The sequence below is a fragment of the Eublepharis macularius genome, chromosome 4, assembly GCF_028583425.1.
Source record: "Eublepharis macularius isolate TG4126 chromosome 4, MPM_Emac_v1.0, whole genome shotgun sequence".
NCBI lineage: Eukaryota > Metazoa > Chordata > Lepidosauria > Squamata > Eublepharidae > Eublepharis > Eublepharis macularius.
In genome coordinates, this window is record NC_072793.1 from 153362654 (window position 1) to 153387789 (window position 25136).

At 45.1% G+C, this 25136-nt stretch overlaps 1 protein-coding gene across 1 annotated transcript in view; it reads right to left on the minus strand.

Annotated features, from left to right (window-relative positions):
• Nucleotides 1–766: 766 nt before the first annotated feature.
• Nucleotides 767–25136, minus strand: part of IL17RE (interleukin 17 receptor E) — a 29351-nt gene continuing 4981 nt past the window's right edge. The window contains exons 2-16 of the mRNA XM_054978772.1: nucleotides 24372–24387; nucleotides 22691–22840; nucleotides 21062–21165; nucleotides 19579–19702; nucleotides 18324–18463; nucleotides 16191–16259; nucleotides 13861–13927; nucleotides 12366–12553; nucleotides 10424–10471; nucleotides 8234–8279; nucleotides 5707–5861; nucleotides 5478–5546; nucleotides 5231–5282; nucleotides 4515–4622; nucleotides 767–2606 (exon numbers count right to left, since the gene is read on the minus strand). Of these exons, the coding sequence (XP_054834747.1) occupies nucleotides 1912–2606; nucleotides 4515–4622; nucleotides 5231–5282; nucleotides 5478–5546; nucleotides 5707–5861; nucleotides 8234–8279; nucleotides 10424–10471; nucleotides 12366–12553; nucleotides 13861–13927; nucleotides 16191–16259; nucleotides 18324–18463; nucleotides 19579–19702; nucleotides 21062–21165; nucleotides 22691–22840; nucleotides 24372–24387 (2031 nt within the window). The 3' untranslated portion in view covers nucleotides 767–1911. The remainder of the gene's footprint in view (nucleotides 2607–4514; nucleotides 4623–5230; nucleotides 5283–5477; nucleotides 5547–5706; nucleotides 5862–8233; nucleotides 8280–10423; nucleotides 10472–12365; nucleotides 12554–13860; nucleotides 13928–16190; nucleotides 16260–18323; nucleotides 18464–19578; nucleotides 19703–21061; nucleotides 21166–22690; nucleotides 22841–24371; nucleotides 24388–25136) is intronic.

Consider the following 25136-nt stretch of genomic DNA (forward strand, 5'->3'; position numbering starts at 1 on the left):
GTCACTGGTGAATCATGTTAATATATTTCAGCATATTTATATACCACTTTTCTCCTGTTAACCTAGAACTCACATGGATGTGTTCACCATTATTGTCTCCCAGCAGGTGGGCTTGGCTAAGCCCATTTACAAGGAAATTCCACTGCAATGAATGGTGCTTACTTCTAAGAAAAGATGCTTAGGAACACAGTGCATGTCATGTAAAAAAAACCCAACCACGTTGCTTAAGAGTGTAAAAGGATTACACGTGGGACCAAGTCACAGTCACAGAGACGCCAGGTTGCATGTGTAGTCCTATGTATTGCGTATCCTTAGGCACCAGTACAAACCATTCCACTTTCCAGTTCGACCCAGAAGTGGCTTAGATGAATCACAATATTTGATTAAGAAAACTGCCCACAAGTCATCTGGAAGGGCCATGTTGTCATACAGGAATGCTTCCATCCTGGAGCCTTCGTTCTGCAAACAAAATCTGCAGAGTTCTCTCCAAAGGAAAGTAGCTAATAAGCTTGTTCATATAAAAAGCCTTGATTCTCGGAAGCTCATGCCCTGGAAATCTAGTTGGGCTTGTAAGGTGCTACTGGACCCAAATCTTGCTCTTCTACTACAGACCAACACGGCTACCCTCCTGAAACTATCTTCCCAAACCAGGTTCTGTAAGAGAAGGTTCTGTAAATACAATAAGCATGAAGATGACCTTTACTTTTTTTAAAGTCATTTTTATTACCTTATTCCAAACAAAATAGGAAATATATATATATATATATATATATAGGACCTGAGTGAGAGCCAGCCGTGACAGCTGGAATACATACAGCAAAATAAGAACCCCCTCCCTTTGCCACACCCCTTGTTTTGTTTTTATCCGAACAGGAGATATCAAAGGGATTTATGACTCATGGCACTTGTCAGCGAACAACGTACAGTCAGCCTATCCCATTTGGCTATTAGGTTGTGGGCACGTTGCCCTGGTACTTAGTAGTGGGAGGGGTGGGTGGGCTCAGGATGCTTGGCATGACCTTCTGCCCTCTGTCAGTCCTAACAACAGGCCTTGGTAGACTGCTCCAGTTGGGAAACCACTGACACAAACTATGTGTGCTGGAAAGACAGCTGATTAACTGCTAAGTTTAATATTCTCCAAGAGAATGTGGCCATTTTGTTGGCTTCTCTGTCCCAATAGCCTTGGTGCACCCTGAAACTTCTTGCACACCTAGGGCCACATCATACAGTTAAGACTGTGTTCTGTTCCGGATTTTACATGCTGCAGAATGGAGCTTTTCCATCATAGCATGAAACACTTTTTTCTTTCCCCCACCCTCACTTTTCTTGCTTTGTACTGAACATCCAACCTGAAGAGTTCTGGGGAACTCAAAAGCTTGCCCACCATTTTGTGATGAGGTCTGATTCATGATAGCTTATGCTGGAATAAATTTTGTTAGCCTTTAAGGTGCTACGAGACTTCTAATAAAAAGGTGTTGCTTGCCTTTTCTTTTGCGAATGTTTCTGTGAGCCAACAGAGCTCCCTACAATCTTTCGACATGCCTGTCATACACATACGACACAAATATTGCACAGTCCCTCTTTCAGCATGACTGACCTTCCAACTTTCTCTCCTTACTAGCATCAACTTACAGCATGCTGTCATTGGCATGGCAACTGTTGCCATGGCCACCATGTGAGGTCAAGCCCAGCTGGCAGGCAGGGCAGCCTCTCCTTTCCTCAGGATACTGGGCTGAGTTTGGCCCTTCTTCTTGGGAGGGGCAGGCTATAAATGCCTGGCCTCTAGCTTATAGAAGGGAGCAGACCTTTCTGAGGCCTGCTTTGTGCCCACATCCTGCCACTCACACACAACGTGGGGCTGTTCCATTGAACCACCTTTGGGTCCATAGATGTGTGTCTCTTAGCAACCACTCAAGTGCAGTTTGGTCTACGCAGTTTGCGATGAGCAAGAGGAAAGAGAGAGCCTGCAAACCTATCTGTAGTTTTCCTCCAGGGCTGATGGAGCCGGCTTCGTGGAGCTTTCTTCTTCTCGGCCCTGAGTAGGCGGCGCACCAAGGCTTTGGCACTGGCTCTGAACCAGCCAGGGGTTGACATGGAAGGGCCCTGTAGTACCCTCACTAGGCCAGGCAGTTCCTGAGGTAGGCGATAGCGGGGAAGATAGCGCAGGGCCTGGGGAATGTCCCGTCGTCCGCACAGCTTGCTGAAATAGGCTATTACCCAGTCACTTTGTTGGGCAGCCCCTGATGTGCTCCGCAGTTCACCTTGCAAGCAGGCCATGGCGGCCCCAAACAGGTCGTGGGGCTCTGGAGCTGGCTGGGTGCCAGCTCTCGCTTTCCCTTGCCAAAGTCCATAGGCACACGCACTGCCTGCACTCCACAGGACCAGCACTTGCCCCTGCTCCCGGCTGACATGTTCTCGCTGGGCATACATCCAGGGCAAGATGCCCAGCCGCCCCACATGGCTCAGTTCCCAGAGGTCCAGCAGCACAGGGCAGCACAGCGCTGAACGCAACAGTGCAGCAAAGGCACACACCAACTGCTTGTGCTCCTCTGAGTCAGGAGAATAGATCAATAGGATGGGACGGGAACAGCCTCTGCTGGGGATATCTGGGAAAAGAAAGGATCCGGTGTTTACATTTGACAGATGTGGGCTGTCTCCTTCCTTAGCATCAAAAACACTCCTCTTCATAGCCTGTCAGACTGACCACCCAATGATATCAGAAGCCAAATAACAATGTTTAGTATGTTTCCCATCCTATCCTTCCTTTAAGGTGCTGAGGGCAGCATACATCTCTCTCCCATTCTCCATTTTATCCTCACAACAACCCTATAAGGCAGGGCAGGCTAAGACAGATTGACTAGCCAATGGTCCCCCTGTAAGTTTCATGGCACAGTGGGAACTTGAACCTGGGTCTCCCAGCCCTAAACTCCACATCACACTGACTCTGCAAATTTTTTAAATAAGAAATGCTAACACACTATAATTGCCAGGCCATCTTTTTAATGAAGACTCAGTATATGTACTGAGCCCAGGTGAGCCTGATCTCATCAGATCTCAGAAGCTAAGCAGGATCAGCCTTGGTTAGTAATTGGATGGGAGACCTCCTACGAAGATCAGGGTTGCAGAGGCAGGCAATGGCAAACCTCCTCTGTTAGTCTCTTGCTATGAAAACCCCACCAGGGGTCACCATAAGTCAACTATGACTTGAGGGCACTCACCACCACCACCAGTACGTATATGTTACTAAATTTGCACATATTCATCCCGTATCCTTTACTTGCTTATTCTCACTTCCTGTGCCTACACTTATATTATCAGCTCCTTAGGGCAGGGACCTACCTTTTGTGTGTGTGTGTGTGTGTGTGTGTGTGTGTAAGTGCCTTCATGTTAGCAGATTTATGGTGATCCCTGCTGGGGTTTTCAAGACAAGAGACTAATAGTGCAATCCTAAGAAGAATTACTCCAGTCTAAGCCCATTGAACTCAGTGGTCTTAGATTGGAGTAACTTTTCTTAGGATTACACTTTAAGAAGTAGTTTGCCACCACCTGCCTCTACATAATAACGTGGACTTCCTCTGAGGGTTCCCATCCATCCAAATACTAACCAGGAACAACCCTGCTTGGCTTCAGAGATCTGACAAGATCAAGCTACTCTGTGCCATCCAGGTCATAGTGCTATTTATAAAGTACTATGTGCCTTGGTGGTTCTTTAAAATATTATTTAATAGTGATAGTTCTTCAGTGGTTGCACATTCTTATAAATGTGTTCCTATCTGATGAAATAGTGATAAACCACCACTGAAAATACACCCCACACCAGGAGTGTATTGCTGGTGCTTGAATTTGGGGTTAGGCTTCAGGTCAGCGGCTGACCATCTCCTTTGCATGCAGAGGTCAGTCCCCAGGCATCTCCAGTTAAAAGGGTCAGGTTGTAGGTGATGTGAAAGACCCTTTGCCTGAGACCCTGGAGAGCTGATGCCACTCGAAATAGAAAATACTGACCTTGATAGACCAATGGTCTGCCTCAATATAAGGCACCTTTGTGTGCTTAATTCCTCATTTATTGGTTTAAAGTATTTGTATCCCAGAATCTCAATAGGTCCCAAGGCCTCTTCCCCGGCAAAAAGTGATTGCTTAAACACCATACTCCCTAATGGCTTTTCCTAAGGGTGTCTTTGCTTTCCCTTTGTACCCGATGCAGATGTGGGCACTCTCCCACTCTCTTGACTTCTTCAAGCTCAGGGCGCCTAAAGTCTGTTTCCTCTAACTCATCCTTGATTTGCTAGCTTGTTCTTCCTGCACCACTCCCCCAGACTGATATTTACAGTTCACACCACAATCGATGTGATTGGTGAACAGGCAGGAAAGAGGCTCTTGCTAATGTTATTTGCCCTTTTCTGTACTATCTGAGCTTGTACAATACCACAGCCAAGCTTTCTACACTAGTCTTACAAATCCCAGAATCTCACATCGATCCATAGACAACATTCTTCAGTCCCTCTGATGCTTCTCACCTCTGTGGAATCTGTGCAAGCCCCAGCGAATCAGCAGGATGATTCCTACCAGCATCCCCAGTCCCACTCCCAGTCCAAAGGCCAGTAGCCCCCAGTACTTGCGAGAAACTGGCAGAGAAAGAGAATGAAATTAGAAAGAGGGGGCGAAAACTCCACCCAAAAAAGCGCCATTCCTACAGCTCTTCCATTTAAATAGATCAGTGTATGCCTTCTCTACTGTCATCCATCCTCCAGCTGAAAAGCCTTAATGAAATCTCTTCTCTCCAATGTGTGTACATGTGTTTGTATGCTACCCATCCCTTATAAATGCCAACGCTATGGGGGAACCCAAGCACCAAAACATCCCTCCTTGGAGATTCCATTATGCTTTCCCTGATCCCTCCCCCATTCACTGAACAGTCCCCCATCCTGGCATAAAAAAGAGATGAGACTCACTCATAAAACATGAGGTGCCTCTGTAAGCGAGGCATGGGATATCTCCTACCCTCCAGAGCATAACTTCACCCTGACCCATGCCAACAAGATCCCACACTGCTCCCCAGCCCTTCCAAGAAGGGCCTCACTTTTCCTCCATGCAGAAACCCATCAAATGGAACCCAGCAGCGCCCCACCTCTACTATGCAGGACATGGTGCAAATGGCTATTCTCTATGTTAAGACCAGGACCTGTCCCCCATCGCCATCTTGCTTCCAATTTAACATGACACTGTGACTTACTATCTGGGCACAGAAGCTGTTTGCCAGAGAAGCGCACATCAGAACGCCAGACCTGCCAAATTAGAAGAAAAGAGTGTTCGTACTGGAGACTGAGACCCTCGACCTGGATTTGGTGAGAATTTGCTTTAGTTTGCGTATTTGGCTAATGAAATTGGCCTCTGGGAATCTGTAGCAGCTCAACCTTCTCACTTGGTTCTCTTCTTGGTGAATTATGTATCCAAATACAGAGGCTGGGGCTGATCCTTACCAGTACACAGCTCCTTGAGATCCGCCAAGGCAGGATAAGGTCTAGATCCCATGGGTCCGGTCCTTCTGGCTGCAAAATAATGATGATGATGTGAAATCATGGTATCTTCTTTGACAACACCCCTCCCAGCTGAAGTCCGTGTTCCCAGCCCCTCTTCACCCATCCATGCTGGCTTCCTGATTCCCCAACCCAGATTCCCTCGCCCCTCTTTTCTTCAGTAGCTACATACATGTGTGATGGTATAGATTGGTGGTTCTTGCACACACTGGTCCAGAGGCTGCTGCTGTTGACATAAGGCTGAACTGAAGGATGCTGGTACGTGGGAGTGGAAATGCAAGTGGACCTGCAGGAACTGGACACTGAGAGAGACATTCCAGACAGTGTCTAGAAGGGAAGAACAGAAGGAAATAAAAAGTGGATGAACAATGCCCATTAATAACATCTCTGCTATTGGCAAACCTTGCAAAGGGAAAACTTGCTTTAAAATTTAAAAAAAGTTACAAACTGTGTGGCCCATGTCCCTGTGCATCCCATATTATTTATATTTACATAACACACCACATATCCACTTTCAGCTATGCTCAAGGGGCCTATACCACATACATTTAAATAGTCCGCCTTTCTCAAAAAGATTCAGGCAGATATCCACTTGTTCTATCTCTGTATCACTCCTATGTCCACAAGCAAACTATGCATAATTGCGATTGCTTCCATCCTGCACCATTCCAGAGAATCTCTCATTCCTCAGGAGTGGCTTTTGGGTGCAGGGGAGGCAGCCAGTGGGAAGGGGCAAAAACTCCTTTGGTGAAATCCATATCAATCACAGTACTTTGGATCCAACCCATGATCTTATAGTAGAGAACTGTGTACAATTCACATTTTTAAAAAAGTGGAAGCAAACCATACCTATGGATTCCTAGGGAAATTTCATTACCTGTACAGCAGAACCAAGGGAATGTGTATTCTGCACTTCCTTGATTTGTGTGGTGCAGTCTAGTTTTAGCAATAACAATTCAAATGCAAATCTTAAGAACAACAATTTTGTAGTACTGGCAGAAACTAAGCAAGGGCATTCAAGTTTAAACTCTCAAGAGCAAACCCTCTTATCTTCATTAAAACACACACATACTCATTGTGAACAATTTTATTTGTTTTCTTTTAAATTGTCCACTAACAAAAGGGAACACTTTGCCTTTAACAGTGGATAGTTTATATTAGTTAAGGTGCGGGTGTGGTTACACTAACATCTGGAGGGCTGCCAAATATTCTGTAACACATCTTTGCAAAACAACATCAGCACACTATTATTTCTTCACTAATGTTGCTGTCAATTCCAGCGTTTTCTGTGCTGTTTTCTGGGGGAGGGTGTGTGTGTCCCTCATCAGATATGATTTGTGGTATTTTTTTTTTACACTGGAAGCACAATTGCAGCGCTAGCCAGACCACTGTAGGCTGTCAAAATGCTACTATCATATTTTTATCCCACCCTTCCCTGAAGGTGCTCCAAGCAGCAGACATAATCCACCCTTTCCTGTTTTATCCTCACAACACCTCTGGAATGTAAGTTAGGTTGAATGAGACAGTGACTGGCCCAAGGTCACCAGCAAATTTTATGGCAGACTAGGGGCTTGGATCTCCCACCTCCCAGATACTCTTAACAACTGCACCATGCTGAGTATGATGGCAGAGCACGATTTGAACCTTGATATGCCAGGTCCTCGTCTGACATTCTGACCACTCAGTCATATAGGCTCAGTGTCCTTTACATTATTCTTTTCATTCTATCTTTAATTCCCACTCTGACATAATTATGGAAATGCACTGAATGAATAGCATCTAATTGCTAAAAGCAAAATTATGTATGGAAAGGCTTTCTGAGTCAGTTTGGAAATTGCAAAGGGAACTAGAAAGGGCAACCCATAGACTAGTCTGTTGCAAGTAGCACAGTAACATTGTTCAGTTATAGGAGCAGGGCTTTTTTCCTGCTGGAACTCAATGGAATGGAGTTCCGGCACCTCTCGAAAATGGTCACATGGCCGGTGGCCTGGCCCCTTGATCTCCAGACAGAGGGGAGTTTAGAGCGCCCTCTGCGCCGTGCCTCTGTCTGGAGATCAGGGGGTGGGGCCACCGGCCATGTGACCATTTTCACCTAGGGCGATTTAAACTTTAAAAAACTCCCCCCCCTTGTTCTAGCTGACCCAAGGTGACATCATTGCATGGTCCCGGAAGCATGTGCACACTTTACACGTGCACATGTGGTACCAGGGGCACCACTTTCCGCCAGGAGTTGCCCCCTGTGCTGGCAACCCACTGAGTTCCACCACTTCTTTTCCCAGAAAAAAGCCCTGAGTAGGAGCTACAGGGGTTCCATAACTAATGGGATGTAGGATGTGGAAATGTGGCACCCCAAGAGGTGCTTTCTCCTTGGCCTCAATGGTAGAGCCAGGAAATTGGGATTAGTGTAGAGGCAAAGCTGTGGATTCAGTAAAGTGAGCCTTGGAGTTGTCCTCAAAGGAACTCTCGTGCCACTGAAACTCAGCAGGTATGGAACAGCACTGTCATAAAGGAAAGGAATATAAGAGATGGGCAACGGAAGCCTTCATTAGGTCCAGTGTTTACAACCCTCATAAGCATAATCCAAGCCACTCATTAATTGTTTCAATACTCAGAAATCAACCCCTCTTCCCTTAGTCTCCTTACTATTCCATGGTAGCAAACCACCCAGTGTTTGCATTAGGTCTTATAAGCACACTCACCTATCCGGTGCGGGCACTCAACACGGCTGCTGTTACTATAAGAAAACTAGAGAGGAAAGAGCAAGTCAGTGGCAGAGTCCTGTGGAAATCCTGCACTTTACACTGAATGAAACTGCAGAACAACATGAGCCAAAAGAGGCTCTGTGGTGCTAGTCCAGCCCTCTGCATTCCTGAAACATCTTGACTGAGGAAGAGAACTAGAGAGGAAAGAGCAAGTCAGTGGCAGAGTCCTGTGGAAATCCTGCACTTTACACTGAATGAAACTGCAGAACAACATCAGTCAAAAGAGGCTCTGTGGTACTAGTCCAGCCCTCTGCATTCCTGAAACATCTTGACTGAGGAAGAGAACCTGCCCTCCTCTCTTTCAAGGATGGCTCTTCCACAGAAACAGAACTGATCACCCAGCTACTTCTCCTGCCTCCTGGATCCCCTTAAACGTATCTAATCCAATGTTTGGCCAACCTCCTTTTAAGGACCACCAGCAATGAAGATTTCATAATGGCCCCAATCATCTGTTCTAATGCTTTCAACACTCTTGCAGTTGAACAGTCCAACTGAAACGTTGGAGGGTTTGGGGGGGCTGCTGTTGGACCCATTGTTTCTCATCTGGAGCAATCCTGTGCAGAGTACCTCTCGTCTAAGACCATTGATTTCAGTATTGCATTGTAAATCTCTACTCTTCTTTAGGCAGCCCTTTACGCTTTTGAAGGCTGATGTCAAAACATCCTCTCAGAGTCTCTGTACACAAGACATCTGAGACATGTTCTTCTCGTGTCGGGAGATGCAACGTTAGCCGGGAAGCATTGTTTTAAAAGACAGAGCCTGTGAGATTGCTCCAGAGGGCATGAATTCTCTCACAGCCCTCTGTGACCTCTAGCATCTCCCCTTCCCAAGCCTTTGCCTTGCCAAGGCTCAGTTAATTCAAAGTTTTAAACAGCAAGGGTGGCAGGGTAAAAGCTTCAGAAGGGGAGAGAATCTGGCACGCCAGAGGCAGCAGAGGGCTATGAGAGAATCCATCCCCTCCGAAGCAATCTCCGCAGGCTTTGTCTTTCAAAACTGCACTTCCCAGCTAACATTGCATCTCCCGACACATGGAGAACACGTCTCAGATGTCTTGTGCAGAGAGGCTCTCAGTCTCTAGAACATATGAGAAACAGCATGGAATAAGAAGTCTTCCTTGGATTTGATCCAATACAGCACAGGCCAGATTTTATAAAGGTAGAAATGAAGTTCAGACTCAGACATGTAAATCAGAGACATCCCTTAGAGCCAAAATTATAGAACTCACTCCCTAGGGATCTTTGCCCCTTCTATCACTTTATTCTGCCAACAGGTAAAGATTGTTTGTTTGCTTGACATTCCATCAATGAGGCCCTGCCTTATGTTTTAATCTGCTGTTTTTGTGTTTTATATGTGCATCTTAGTTTTACTTGGTTTTACGATGTACTTTTTATATACTCTGTTTAAATGTTAGCTGCTGATACAGAGTTTTACTCCCTCCCTTCCCCATTCCCTTTAAAGCAGCAACCCTTTTAAAACAGGCATGTGGAAACTGAGAGTCTCTTTGTCTGTTCTAAAGCAACATGTTAACCACTAAACCACAGGGCTGTACTGAGATGACTATCCTCTACAATAGCTAGTCTCTTAAAATGAATCGGCCCTCTGACAGAAGAGATCAGAACTTTGTTTATTCCAGGTGTCAAGTGAAAACTTTGCATTCTAGCCAAAGATCACTGATGTTATCTTTTAAGATACACATTTAAAATAAGTCTAAACTCTCTTGTAATGGTTAAATATAAAAGAATTACAATGATACAAAAATGCTTGCGTATGTCAATGAAATCAGAAATAGGAAAGCATACATGATATATCTTATCTATCTTATCTTTAAAAGATAAAATACAATTTCTACAATTTCCACCAAATGGGTGGAATCAGGTCTATTTGGGGCCAAAATCATAAAGAGAGCGTGCCTCCCCTGCTTTGCGTGATGACATCACTTCCTGGAAGGAGAATGCCAGCAAGAAGAAAAAGATAAGCGCCGGGTCCCTCCCTCCTGCTAGGAGAGTAAGGGGACCTGGCAACCCTGGCATACAGCAGCAGTTTTGGGCATGATCAGACTGCTTGCTAAGAGGCCAAGCAGGTCTTATGCAGCTCTACAGTGCCAGTGATAGGGTTGGGATGTCTCACCTTGAAGCACAGCTGAGGGTGCACATCCACATCCTCAAGGATATAAACCTAGGCCAAGAAGCAGAAAGAGCATGTCTGGTGAACCCTTCCCTCACAATTCAATTCCCACAGCCCCAAAGGTTTACTTTTGCTACATTTGTCCCCAGTGTAAGGCAGATGCAAGCCACAAGTCTTCCTGCTTTCAATCATGGTCATGCTTACGTAAACATCAATTCCTAAGAAAAAATCTCTCTCTCTTCTTATGCTCTTTCTGGGAGAGATAATAACAGGCAGGGAGAAGATGGATTAATTCCTTCTTTATAGAGGAACACACACTCACATACCCCTAATCCTGCAAATAGGTTACTAGGTCGTTGCCTGGGCACAGGACCTACAGCTTGAGAGAGATGATGGAAGGGAGAAACCCTATGCCCCTGCACCACCCCCTATTGTCTACAGAACTCTAATTTTGCCCCACAGGAAATGGAGAAGGAAGGCAAGTAAAGAACAGTGCATCCTTTCTTGGTGCTCTGAAGCATTGAAAAAGTATGGGCACAAGTCCCAGACTCAGACATGATAACCCCAACCAACTATTTCCAGAGTCCAGGACTGCGCAAGGATTCCTCACCCTTCTAGACTGGCTGCTTTCTCATTATAAAGCAGAAAATTTCAGGCAGGAGATGTTTCACTTTATGAAATAACACCATGTTAGGTAGCAACACCATGCCTCTAAAAGCCCCCAAAATTCTTGTTTGTGTATACACCAATTGTTTTCTTGAGCTACAAGTCTGGGAGGACAGCCTGTAGTTCATGGCCATGCAATTTTCCCTAGGTTAGGCAGGACAACCTTTGAACAAAACATTCCTGTCATATTTTCTCCAACACAACTATGAGGGCAACATAACAAGCAAGGGCTACTCCAGACAGGGTCCAAACAACTTATTACAGTTATTCCCAACATGGTCACTGCCGATGTGTTTCCTGGCACCTCCTTCCATAAATGCCTATCCTCATTTTCTTCACTTCAGTGGAGAGGAACAGTTCAGGAGACATCTCCTTTCAATAGTTAGGGAGTGCCCATTCAGAAACACCTATCTCCATCATAGAAGCATGCTTGGCTTGGAACTGCCCAATTTTTTTTATTGACCCCAGCCCCTGTGGCAACCATTTTGTGGTAGTGCCCTCAGCCTTTTCTCAAACTTCCAGTTTTCACAGGCTTGACAGTGTTGGAGGTCCCCGCCTGAGCATGTGCCTAGCAGGCATATTTCCCCCTTAACAATCCTGTTCTTCCTTTCACTGTTCCCACTTCAGGGACTATTCTCTTTAATCAGAGGCTAAGAGCCAAACTTCCATGATTATTTTCCCCAAGGTGTGAGTGTTGTAGAAGCTATATGCAATTTGTTAATTGATAGTTTTTGTACATTCTAGAGGTTCCCTTAACACAAATAAAACCTAAATAAACAGTGAAACTAGAACGCAGCCATACAGGGTCTACAATTAAACAGAGGAGACGTGCTTAGGGAGAGAAGACTATTTGACTCTTCTCCCTCGCATCTTTTTCTTACTCCCAAGCTGCCATAAATAGTCTCCTGGGAGGGAGAGTAAAAGCAGCTAAGGGGTGGCAACTGTCTATAGAAAAAAAGATGTGAGGGAAAAGACCTTAATCACATGCCTGCCTAGCAGTGCCTACTCCTTTTAATTGTATCCCCTTGGGCTGCAACTCGTACAAAAATCCCCACAGACAATTAAGTCCACTTTATACCTCACCTTTCTCCCAACTGTCAGAATACAAAACAATCACAGAACTACACAAACTGCCCTAAACCTGTGTTTGGAGCTGCTGGTTCCCAACACCTACAACTCTCAACCTTTCATCTTTGCTATCCACCTCTTGTACACTAAACCACAAAGCCCACCCACCACCATCCTGCTGAGCTTCTCATAGGACTGCCATCCCTTTTACCTGGTCAAATCTGGTGGCTGTGGAATTGGGGATGTCGTAACAGGTTGCTTCTGGAGTAGCACTTTCCTTCCAGCAGAGGGAGGCAGTAGGATGAAGAAAGCAGCGACCATATAGAGACATCGCCATTCGGGCTTTGTCTGTGGTGCTGTAGTCCTGGATCTGTGTCGAGGACCAGAGCTCTGAATCATCTATGGCGGCAGGAAGAACAATATGTTATACTTTACGCCATGTTGGGCCTTGGGTTGCTCTGAACAGCTCTAGATCGTCAGAGTCTCAAGCAGAGAAGGGCTTTTCCTGTTCTCTGAGATCCTTAAGTTGGAGATGCTTAAGATGGAACCTGGAACCTCAGGTATGCAAAACACATGTTCTACCACTCAGCCACAGCCCCTCCCTCCAGAGGTGACATGTGCAAAGTACCTTATGGCACCTTTTCCCTTCTCATTACTCTTCCCAGTATTTAATTTGCAAAAAGAGAGGTTCCAGGGCATACCCAATGGCATTGTTTATGGAAATATCCTTGAAATTGAACAGAAACTTAGCAACAAGATAGGAGGGATGACTTTCAGACTAGGAAGATGCCTCATGCACCTTGGTGAGTAGAATGAACTGGTATGTGAGAGGGGTACCTCATAACCTAATCACAAAGCCCCCATCAAAGCAATTCCCTTTGGGTAGGTGATGTTTGCAGATATCATAAGGGAAACAGCTTTCAACACCCCACCCCACCCATTTATGTTGCAGGGGGGAGGGAGAGGGGGAGGTTGTGTGTGTCCTGGTCTTGATTACATATTTCTTCCCAATCTTTTATTTTATTCCTGAGAAGGAACCAGAGAATGTGGAGAAACAGCCAGAAAGGAAGTGGAAAAAAACCTTTAAAGTTTTTATTTTGTTTCAGAGGGTTTAAAAAAAAAGTTTAAAGAATTCAGTGAGGTGGCTAGGCAGAACAGGGTAAGTGGAGGGCAGGGGATAATTGGCTTTGCCAAGAACAGTCCAAAGATCTCTGAGGAGACTTGGCATGCCGTAGGCTTCGTACCTCTTCTCCGCCCATTTATTGCAGCTGACCAATCGTGAATGGGCTGCTTACGCAGTAATGCTTTGCCAGCAGCCAGACAGCGCAAGGACACTCAGGACTGCATTGGGGAATTCTGCTCAGAGGCAGCGAAAGAGTTTAGGAAAAAACAGTGTGGTGTGGGAGACTAACCAGAGTTCTCTCAACAAATTATGATTTGAACACATCACAGTTTTGCATTGGATCTGTTCAGATGTCACAATAATGCCTGCACATCAAGCAGCTGATAAAGACACAGGAATATTTATTTATTTATTTAGAAAATGAAGATCAAGGCCAGTAAAAAGAGTTAGCATCCTTACTTTCCCCACTGGTCTTTACTACTACCTCCCCGTTAATTGCTCAAAGTGCTCATAAGAGATAGACACAGAAACAGAACAAGCACTGGCCCCCAATTGTCAGGTTGGCTCATACAGTAAGACTCACAGGCCTCCTGCTGATTCTGGAAAGGGCACACCTTCTCGCGCAGACCGTCGTGGTGCTCATACGATGCCTACAAAAAAGGTGGGAGATACAGAAAGACCAGGTTAGCTGTTTCTGATCCCCCCCCCCACAATTGTCTTGGGGATTTCTTACTGACACTCTGAAGTTTTGCAGAACTCCCCCTCCCAAATATAGATTAGTCCACACTTTCTTGAATAGTATGCATGTTGAAGTGCAAATCCCTGTTCCAGACTATACCAATTATACAGAAACAAGTGTTTTTCCAAGAGTTAAATAGAATAACTTGAAAATTTATATGGCAAGGCAAAAGACCTAGAATAAGACTCAAAGCGCTACAGGACTTAGAAGAGAAAGCAGGATGTGTCTTGTCAGACTGGGAAACGTATTACAAAGCCTGTGCACTGGTATGGATTAAAGAATGGATTCTAATCCAGACTACAAGACTTTGAAAGTTAGAAGGGCATGATCTCAAATTGGGATGGCATGCATTCCTCTGGTATCAAAAAGCCGAGGTACATGAATACTTCAAGGACCATGTAATAAGAAAATCTTTAATGTTCGTTTAGGAAAAATTAAAACCGCAGATATATAAAAAAATCCCAAAATGGGTGTCACCAGTGGAAGCATTTGTCACCCAAATTTATTAAACTGGGAGAAAGTGTATAGGTATGAGCAACTTTTAGGAAAAGATGGAAAGCTAAATTCAGTAGAGGATTTAAAAGAACAGGACATAAATATGGATTGGTGGCTAAGAGCACAAATCGAATCCAGATTTGTTAAAGACAGACCACAAAGATTTTATATGGAACAGTGTCCCTTTGATAAATTGCTATTTGAGACAAATGGAAAAATAATTAAGGAATTTTACTCGTATTTAATGCAATTGAAAAGGGAAGATAAGGTAATAAAAGACTGCAGGATAAAGTGGGCACCAAATCTGGGATATAATATAGATTCAGAACAATGGTCACAGATATGGAAGACGAATATTAAAATAACAAAGTCAGCCACATTTAAAGAAAATTTGTATAAAATGTACTATAGGTGGTATGTGACACCGGAAAAATTGGCCAAAATGTATCCGGATATGTCCAATATATGCTGGAAATGTAAAGACAAAATAGGCACATTTTACCACATTTGGTGGTTGTGTGAAAAGGTGACAAAATATTGGAAAACGATACATGAGCTACTACAGGAAATATTAGGTATGACTGTATCTTTCAAACCTGAACTGTTCTTATTGAATATTATGCCGGAGGGGATAGAGAAGAAAAAGGGGTATTTGATCCTGCATATAATCACGGCAGCAAGAGTAATATATGCTAGATATTGGAAGAAGATAGATATACCAACAAAAGGAGAACTGATAGAAAAAGTCTTAGAAACAGCAGAGGTGGACGTTTTAACAGAATTGATAAAAGAACAAAGTAGGCATGATTTGCAGGAAAGATGGACACCCTTCTATGGATGGGTCAAATCAAAATATGGAATGAGAATATAAAACATGATAGGAGGATAGGGCCACAGAAAATAAATAAAGAAGGAAAGAGGGGGAGAAGTGGGAAGGAGGGAGGAGAGGGGAAGAAAGAGGAGGAAGGGAAAGGGACAGAGGAGGAGGAAGGAAAAAAGAAAGGAAAGAAAAAGGGAAGGAAGAAAAAAAATAGAAAGGAAAGAGAAAATGCTTGTCAGAATTAAGCAGGAGAATTAGGTTCAGAATAATGAAAAGAAGTTACAAAGAGGAAGGAATTGTAGAGATGGAAAATGAATATAAATACATAAGTATGCAATTTTGTTCTATATTATCTCTCTTGATACCCCCCTACTATCCCGTGGTTTTATGTTTATGTGTATATATCTTTATTTAAAAATTAATAAAAAGCATATGGAAAAAACCCCAAATCTCTGTTCATGGCAAGTATCCAGCTTTTACCACTGCTGTGCAGGAGGCTGGGGGAAGTAGAACGCGCTCTCAGAGGTCACTAGTTTTACCATCCTCCAGAATTACAATTGATCTCTGTCTCCTCTCCCCAGACTGTGTCCTCCCCAGGTACTGTTTCCAAATCTCCAGCAATTTCCCAAATCAGAGTTGGCAACCCTAGAGGTCACCAGTACAGCCATGCTGATCCTCAGAAAACAATTTTAGTGAAATTTGAAGTTATACTCATTTGAATGTTCTCTAACCCAACCCCCCCCCCCTCAATCCTTTATGCTACAGTGTCCTTTCTAGGAACACATCCACATACTCTCTTCCCACAAAGACTCTTTTGTGTGTGTGTGTGGGAGGGTGTCTCAGTATGATGCATACACACCTCAATACATAAGCAAGGCAGCAGGAACTCATACGGCAGCTCAGCAGGATGATGACTGGAAACCAGTGCCTGGCAGGAGAAAGGGATTACAAAAGACACTGGAGCAGAAGTAGGCAATGATGCCTCCCTAACTCAGCCCCACGCTCTTCTCCTTATCCTTCAACTCTTTTTCCTTCTGCCTCTCCTTCTGTTGTGGTCTCTGTCCTTCTTTAACAGCCCAGTGCATCAAGGAGTAACTTATGGACCACATCTTTATTGGAGCATCTCTTGCTGTCTTGTCTTCTGTGCCCAGCGGCTGTGCCAATCAGCAACAGCAAAGAAGAATTATGGGAGACAGTGCCATTGAACATATGAAGTGGCACCATAATGAATCACACCACTGTTCCTTCTAGCTACTGCTATCACTTCTGGCTGGCAGCTTTCAGATTAATGTTTTTCCCAAACTTGCAATGAGGCACTTGGAGTTCTGCGAGTGGCACTCCTATCCCCGTGCCCTTTCTTTTAAATAGCTGCTATCTGTATGGAATTTAGATCAAGCCCATATTGCACGAGGAGGTTTAACTGTTCCCCATGCAATTCTCTCTACCTCAAACAACCCTGCAGAGCTGCTATTTGTCCTGCTTGATGAACATAAAGCCCCACAGGATTGTTTGGGGCCAGGAAAATGGCATAGGGGAGAGGCTTAAACACCCCTCCCCCTGTTCCTTCGACCTGTTCCATATCTGGGTCTTGCATAGTAGTTATATACAGTGCAATCCTAAACACACCATTCTATGTCTATTGACTTCAGGGGCCTTAGAAGTGTATAACTCTGCTTAAGAGTGTACTGTTAAAAGAAGAAATGTATAGAATTCTCAGTGTCTTCAGTGACTTAGGGCCAAACTAACCATTATGGCATCCTGCGGATGTGAACTCTATTTTAAAGAAGAATTTGGCCATTTAAAAATGTCATGATGGCCTGATTCTGATTAAGCCCACTGCACAGTGGGACCAGGTGATCTTCTCCCCCCCCCCCCGCTTCCGCCTCTTCAAGTGCTGAAGCATTTCAGTACTTGAAAAGGTGCACAGGGAAGGAAACAAGATCCCCTGGTCTCACCATGCTGCAAGCCCAGTCAGGATCAGGCCCTCACAACATTTTTAAATAGCCAAAATCTTCTCCAAAATGGTGTTGGCGTCCCTGGGTTGAGCCCGTGGATGGCGTAGCGTCTAGTTTGGCCCTTAGTTCTGGGCGCTTTTAACTGAGAATGGCAGGGACTGATCATGGGCAGGGACTGATCAAAATGGGCAGGGACTGATCAAAATGGTGTTGGCGTCCCTGGGTTGAGCCCGTGGATGGCGTAGCGTCTAGTTTGGCCCTTAGTCCTGGGCGCTTTTAACTGAGAATGGCAGGGACTGATCATGGGCCCTTGAACATCCAAAGCATGAACCATGTATTCCCTTGTTGTTCCAAGTAGCTGCTGGTGTAGTAGTCACCATAATGCACATGATGACACTGCCCCGTGGCCATAGATCCATGGGAAGGGAACGCATGTCTATATCCAAATTAGATATATAAATATGGACACTGTTCCCCTGGAGAAAACTGCTGCTCTAGAAAATAGACTGTATGGAATCACATCTCCACTGAGCTGCCTCCCCTCCCCAAACTCTGTCCTCCCCAGGCTCCTCCCCCAAATCTCCAGGAATTTCCCAATCTATTTTGAAACCTGATATGAGTGGCAAGTTGGAGGGTGGAGGAAGGAATGGGCAAGCAGGAAAGTCAAGAAGGAAGAAGAAATGGGAAGCAAACCCAAGTAGGAAGAGGGTAGAAAGGAAAATGGAGCAAAAAGGCAGAGAGGAAGAAGGGGAAGGTGAGAAGGGGCAAGGGGGATAGAAGGAGGGGCTGGAGGGAAAGTGGGAGAGATCTAAAAAGAAGGAAGGAAGCAGAGAAAGAGAAGATAATGTGGGGAGGACGACCAGTAGCGGGATGAGATCGCCTCTTTTGCACATCCCCTGTTTGTAACTAGGATCACTCACTGGTTCTTCCAATGCTCTTCTATTCCCATCCCTACCACAGGACTCAAAGCACTTCCACATTTCCTTCCTCACCTCCAATAGGGCCAATTTGTGTTCCTCCTCTCCCAAAGGACTTACCTGCCGGTGGAAGGGGGGATGCAATTCTTCACACTCCAGAGCCAGCTGGTGGCAGAGGCGCACAGTGATGTTGGGGCCTTCAGGAACAGACACCTCAATTCTCCGAGCTGCTGGCATCCATGTGTAGTGGAACTTGGGCCCTGGGAAAGGAAAGCAGGCTATGGAGGAGGAGAAAGTGTTCCCCAGTTGCTCCAGGACTGGTCTTCTGTCCTGTCTGGATTACTTTATGGAAACTAAACATTCTCAGATTCCTTCTTGCTACAGCCAAGGCCCAAGCACGGTGGAGATAGATACACCTTAGTTGGGCATGGAAGGCCTGTCCCACTAGCCCATTACCATGATATGATCTATTCAAAATGAAAATGGAAATTTCTCTTCTATTCATGAGATTGTATGGGATCGTAGGGGTGGAGGAGAGAGCTTGCTTGGCCACGGCAGGCAGGATAGGGGAGACAAAAAGACTGCGTGGGGAATAGGTGGGAGAAGCCTCATCTTCTGAGGAATGCAAAGATACAGCACAAGTCTCCAGGCAACAACCCGGCCATGCCACAGAGGCATCCAATATGATGCTCTCATTTCCCTTTTCCTGCAGATGAGATTTCTTGGGTTCAATCTACGGGAAGAGTTCACCAAAGTGTTGGTGGAGCGGATCTTTCCTTACCTTCTCCTTCCTCAAGCAGACTGACATTTGCCCCATGTTCCTTTCTGAGAATTGGGAAAGTTTCACAAGCAAAATGCACCACAGGACCTGAGGTGAGGGTGGTGGCTTTAGTGACAATTGATAATCAGATACGATCATTTCTTTTTCCTTCTGCTTATAGCTTGTATCAAGGGAGATTATTTTACTTGCATGCCTCCCACCCTGTGGTGAATTTTGCTTGTGAAGCACTCGTCATGAGTAGGAGTATGTGGAAAAATCAACTGCCACGTGGCCCTGGCATCACTTGAAAAAAAATGGTTGGGTTTTAGTCAGACTCATCTATTTTTATCCCTATTTTTCTCTCCCGCGGTGCCTTTTTGCAACACAAGGCGGATAGAGAATCCACTTTCCTCCAGCGGTCCTTCCTGTCTTCTTCCCATGATTAGCCCTATAGTTACTAAGCTCAGTGTGGCAGGAAGGATATTTTCAGCCTTATCAATAATAATCTGATTAATGGGCACTTCTCATTCCCAGTGTGGAAACAGGATTTGCTAAGAAAAGAATTCTAGAGCACTTCGCAATAGGAGAGACAAGCAAGGCCTAGCTGTATCTTACCTGACTTCTTATTAATAACTTGAAGGCTCTGATTGAGAATTAGCACCCCATTGGGAAGGGATTCCAGCCAGACGGAAACCTGTTGGCCACTCTCTGCTGTGAAACAGTCAAACTGCACCTTCCACTGGGGAAAAGAACATGGTGATGAGATCTGAGTCTATGTATTTTTTTCATTTATTCTTCCATGACTGAACCTGAGAAAATGGAAGTTCCCAGGAGGTTTCCTATCTCAAGCACTGACCAGGCAGATCCAGACTGGCTTAGCTTCAATGAAGTAGCTACACCAGGTATGTACCAGGTTTGAGTATCTGACTAGAACCTGGGAGATCCTGATTTAAATCCTCACTCTGCTATGGAAGTTCACTGGGGGACCTTGACCCAGTCACACACTCAGCCACAGCTACCACACAGGGTTTTGTTAGGATAAAATGGAGAAAAGGAGAATGATATAAGCCTCTTTGGGAACCCAATGGCGAGAAAGGTGGGGTATAAATAAAGCAAATAAAGTCTCCATCTGTACCCTAAGACCAGGACCCCTATCAGTCGCTGCTTGTGCCAGACCTCAACCTGTTCTAAACTGAAGGAACTTCATAATCAGTGATCACTCACCACTGCCATTTTTGAGCAACAAGTGCGGACCCAGAGATTTCAACAGATGTGATTATGGCGTGGAGTGTAAATATTTTCTCTAACATTTAATCCAGTAATATATGCAGGATCTTTTTTAAAAAAAAAATCTGGTGTTTGTTTCTCAGAACAAGTTTCCACTTTGTGTGACATATCAACAGAAGTTAGGATCCTAAGGACACTCCTGGGAGAAAGCTCCATTGAATAACATGGGATATACTTCTGAGTAGACAATTATCATAAAGTTTGGGCAAGATTTACAAAGATAGGAAAGACTGAAAATTTCGTGGTTAGGAAGAATTTCTGCAGTCAAAATGAATACATTATAAAGCTGACTCTTTTTGTTTCAAATGTTACCAATTTATATTAATAGAAAGATTTTTTTTAAAAGGCAAAAAATGATAAACAACTTTGTATGGAGGAAAGATGCCAAGAATAAGTTTTAAAGTATTACCGAATTAAAAAAAAAAAAGAGGAGGCTTAGCTGTACCAAATATCAAATTATATCGCCAAACAGCCGCACTCGTCTGAGTGTCAGACTGGATCACAAACGTTAAACTGGAGACAATTGATATTAAAGAAATATTAAGAAATCACTAAAAACAATTCAAATATAAGATGGTAATCATATCTTGAGAGATGGTCTATTAAGAATATGGATTCAATGTAGAAATAGAGTAAGTCCGCCAACCGTGCCACTGATATCCCCAGTTGATGTTTATTGTGACAATAGTACAAAAAATATATTTGAACGTATGACCTATGAGTATATGATGGATAAATCAGGAAAAATAAAATCCTGGCAAGCAGTTCAAGATGAAGGGGAAAACATTATGTGGTTATTATAGTAACTAACCAAGTTTCCTGTATCTGCCCGCTGCTTCCGTCGCCTGAAGACTTGAAGCCGGCCAGAGCGGTTAGAATTCATTACCAGGAAATGCAGTTCCACTCCTTCTATGCCTAGGGCCAGAAAGAGAGACAGTTTGAGGCCCACTCTTTAACTCTGTCCAGGCAACAGGTCAGTCTAAGACAAAAACCTCTCATGAGACAACGTTTTGTTACGGGAAATATATCTTACCCCCACTCCAGCAGATATAAATCTGTCCTTCCACCACCATGAAGCTTGTAAAGTGGTGCATACTCTATGCATTTGTGTCAGGGATCCCATTCCCCCAGTGGGTGCAGAGGATTCCCTGCTTTCACCTCCCGCCCCCCCCACCATCACTCACCTGGCTGGTGGAGGGCGGAGAGTGTGGGAACAGGCCTCCCAGGCATGCTCCAGGAGTGGCACAATGATGTCACTCCTGGGAGTGATATCATTGTGCCACCCCAAGAGTGCTCCTGCGCTTCACTGCAGGCCAATTTTGGCCCACGGCAAAGAGTGTGCACCTCCGCACTCCGCACCTGCACAATGACATCACTTCCCGGAAGTGACATTATTGCGTGGCTGGGGGGGGGGGTGCGCACTTTGTGCATGAGTGAGGAGGATCATGGGAAGGCCAGAAAGGAAACCACTGGTTCCCCTGCCTCCCACCAGGAGGCTAGGGGGATCTGGTAACCCAAATTTGTGTGGTTATAGTAAAAGAGCAGAAGATCAAAAATAACTCCACACTTCACGCCTATGCAGGAGTCGACTGGCCATTCTACTTTCCCAGTGGGACACTGAGAGAGGGTAGATGATGGGCAGGAGCATGCAGAACAAAGCACCAGCAGCTCAACTTGTACTCCAGGTAGGATTGCCAGGTGCAGGCCTGGCATAGCAGGAGCTTTTGGAGGCATGTCATGAGGAGGGGGGTGTTGCATGATGCCACTTTCAGGTAAAGAGTTGGAAGTGATGTCAGCATGTCAAGTGCTACTCTAGGAATTCCCTCAATCTCTATGGTACAAACCATAGAGATTGTGGTAATTCCTAGAGAATCACTCAACATTGTGATGTTGTCTCCCATTTTTCCCTGCTGCTCCACTGAGTGAGGTCACAAAACAGGAAGCGCAGGCGGAGGTTTGCCCACCCTTAGTGGGCAAATGACAAGCCTAGTGTCATGGCTACTTGGCTCAACCCTTCAGCAGTGATGATCATTAGTTTCAGCTCACCAACTGCTTTCTGCCAGACTGCCATTACTTTGTAGGAGGAAGCACTGAGGGAGCTGATACCGATTGTTGGTGCAGCTTCACTGAGTAGCCCTACAGCACTGGCCTGTAGCCTAGCAGAGGCCACTCGGCTTGCTCTAAGGCCATTTTAATCTCTTAGTCTGCTCCTGCCTCTATGTCACCTTCTGCTTGCAGAATTTGAAGCAAAAAAGTGTAGATCCCCCACATGGATGCGACTCCTCCCCAGGCTCACCTTCCCTTCCTACCTTGCAATGAGGCTGGGCACAGTCAAGGCCATTCAAATGTCATCCAAGCCTGGACAGGCAGAAATCTGCCTCTGTACAGGGTTCACATCCCTATTAGCAGCAGGCACCTCCTGTCTTTTCCTCGAGCATACCTGTAGCATTCACAGCCAAGCGAACACGCACACACGTCTGGCATCTATGCTGGCATAGCTGAACTGTGCTGAGAGCAAGGGTAGGAACAGAGAGAGATGGTCCTTCCCTCAGTTTTCGGTGGCATCGTGGTTTGGGTAGGGCCCCGTGCACTGTTGGAAAGAGTAGAAAGATTTGTGTAGGCTTGTGACAGAGAAAAAACCCCTATCATTACGATTCTGAACACAATGTGTGAGCGCCAGGTTTTTGATCTACTGGTTTGATCCAGCCAGCTTTTCCAATCAATCTCTCCTAATTCCCCTCCTTCCTCCAATCCCCATTGCCCGTGCCTTTTGTCTGTGCAGGTCCCAAGGTCCCCAGCATAGTCATTTCAGTGGACAAAGGGGACTCTCACCTCCCTTCATCACTAGAGGAAACACTGGCTTGATCCAATCCAGTATGTGGAAGCGGCAACACACACACACATATGAAGCTACCTGAGTCAGACCCTTGGTCTATCAAGGTCAGTATTTTCTACTCTGACTGGTAGCAGCCATTGAGTGAACGTGTGCCACTCAGTATCTTTGAGTCTGAGAGCCAAACTACAAGTGGCGCCTGACACAGGTTGGACACTTGTCAGCTTCCCTCAAGTTTTGATGGGAAATGTAGGCATCCTGGTCTTGCAGCTGTAATGGACAGCCAAGCTGTAAAACCAGGATTTCCCATCAAAACTTGAGGGAAGCTGACAAGTGTTAAACCTGTGTAAGGCGTCACGTGTAGCTTGGCTCTAACTCACCTCCACAGGGTTTCAAGGAGAGGCCTTTTGCATCACCTCTCATCTGATTATTTAAACTGGAAATGCCATGGATTGAAACTGGGACCTTCTACAAGCAAAGCAGATGCTCTGCCTCTGAGCCTTGGCCCTTCCTCAAGCAAGCACAGCCTGGAGAGAAATGAGTTCAAATCATTCCTTAGCATAGACTAATTGTGAAGGAAAATTAAGTGAAGAGAGGCAATGAAACTGAAAAATTCCTTGGAGGAGTGTGGGACAAAAAGGTAATTAATCATACAAAGTGTGGGTGCACACGTCCTCAGTATCCTATCCCATCCTGCTGTCTGATCCTCAGAGCAGGTTCAAGTTGATTTGGAGTCCAAAGCAATTAACAGTTTTGAATAGTTGCCAAGTCACAATGACACCATCTCCTGTGCAGTGCAGTATGATGCTCACACTGGATAAAGAGGGGAAGATGATTTCTCTGAAGGAGACAGCTAAATTGTAAGGGATTAGACCCCCCTCACCAGCACCACTGTCCAGAGTAATGCTGCTTTTAAATAAAATGAAATACATCGGGAGATCTAAACATGGGATCTCAGCTCAACTTGTTGTTCCTTCGGAGAAAATAAAGCCTTTAATAGGGTGTGTTGTGATAAACCATGTGGTTCAAGCATTACATAGCATTTTTCAATGCTAACTGAGCACATTCATACATGTACCTCTTGTGCTTTTGGTCTGAAGTTGTAAACTCCCATAAAAGCTTTCCAGGTTGTATAAATCCGAACATATGTGATAGGTTCCTGCATCCTTCTTGCATTCCATGCCAAACATCACTGAGTTCAGCACTTCCAAAATATTTTCCCTTATTACTCACTACCTCCCACAGTCAGCGCCAGCTAGTGGCAAATGGGTACATCTTGTTTACTCACCTTTGGCTCTGCATTCCTGCAAACAAGAGAGAAGGAGAGGGTTAGTAAGGGAAGGTGGAATCAAGGTCCCTCCCTTACTCTAACTCTGCAGCCCCAGGATAGGAGTATCTGAGCTAGAATGCCTGAAGGAGGTGTGGACTCAAAATGGTTGCAAGTCCCTGATTCACCATTCTTTCCTGGTTTATGATAGTGGAAGTGACTGAGGGCCAAGCTACACATGACGAATGACACTTGATCGGCAAGTGGATTGAGTGGAGGGCAAGTGAACAGGGAGAAATACACTTGCTGTTCAAGTGTCATTCGTCATGTGTAGCTTGGCCCAGAGTCTGGTGCTTAGTACTGATGAAACTGCTAAAGGTCGGAAAGGGTGGGATGTGCACTTATGGCCTGAGGCAGCTCTGGTTCAGTTTAATTCACATCACTGCAGTTTGATCCATATGTCAGCTTAGGGAAAAAAACAGACCCACCAAAGTTACCAGCCCTCCTGCCCACACATCCTGATATTAATCATTTGTGGTCTGAAAGGAAAAAAAGAAGTAGCAAGTTTTGTAACACTCTCCACCTGGTTCTCTACAAGCAATTCTGACCGCATGAAAGTAGTAATCGAGAAGCCTGCTATAACGCCTGTTCTGTTGTCATTGAGGGTGGACACGATGCACACCCGTTCCGACTTCAGATGTGGTTTCCTTTGTGCTTGTGAGGTTGACCTCTGCCCCCTGCTGTGTTTAGAGGTGCATCTTTGATTGTGTAACACTTCAGCAATAA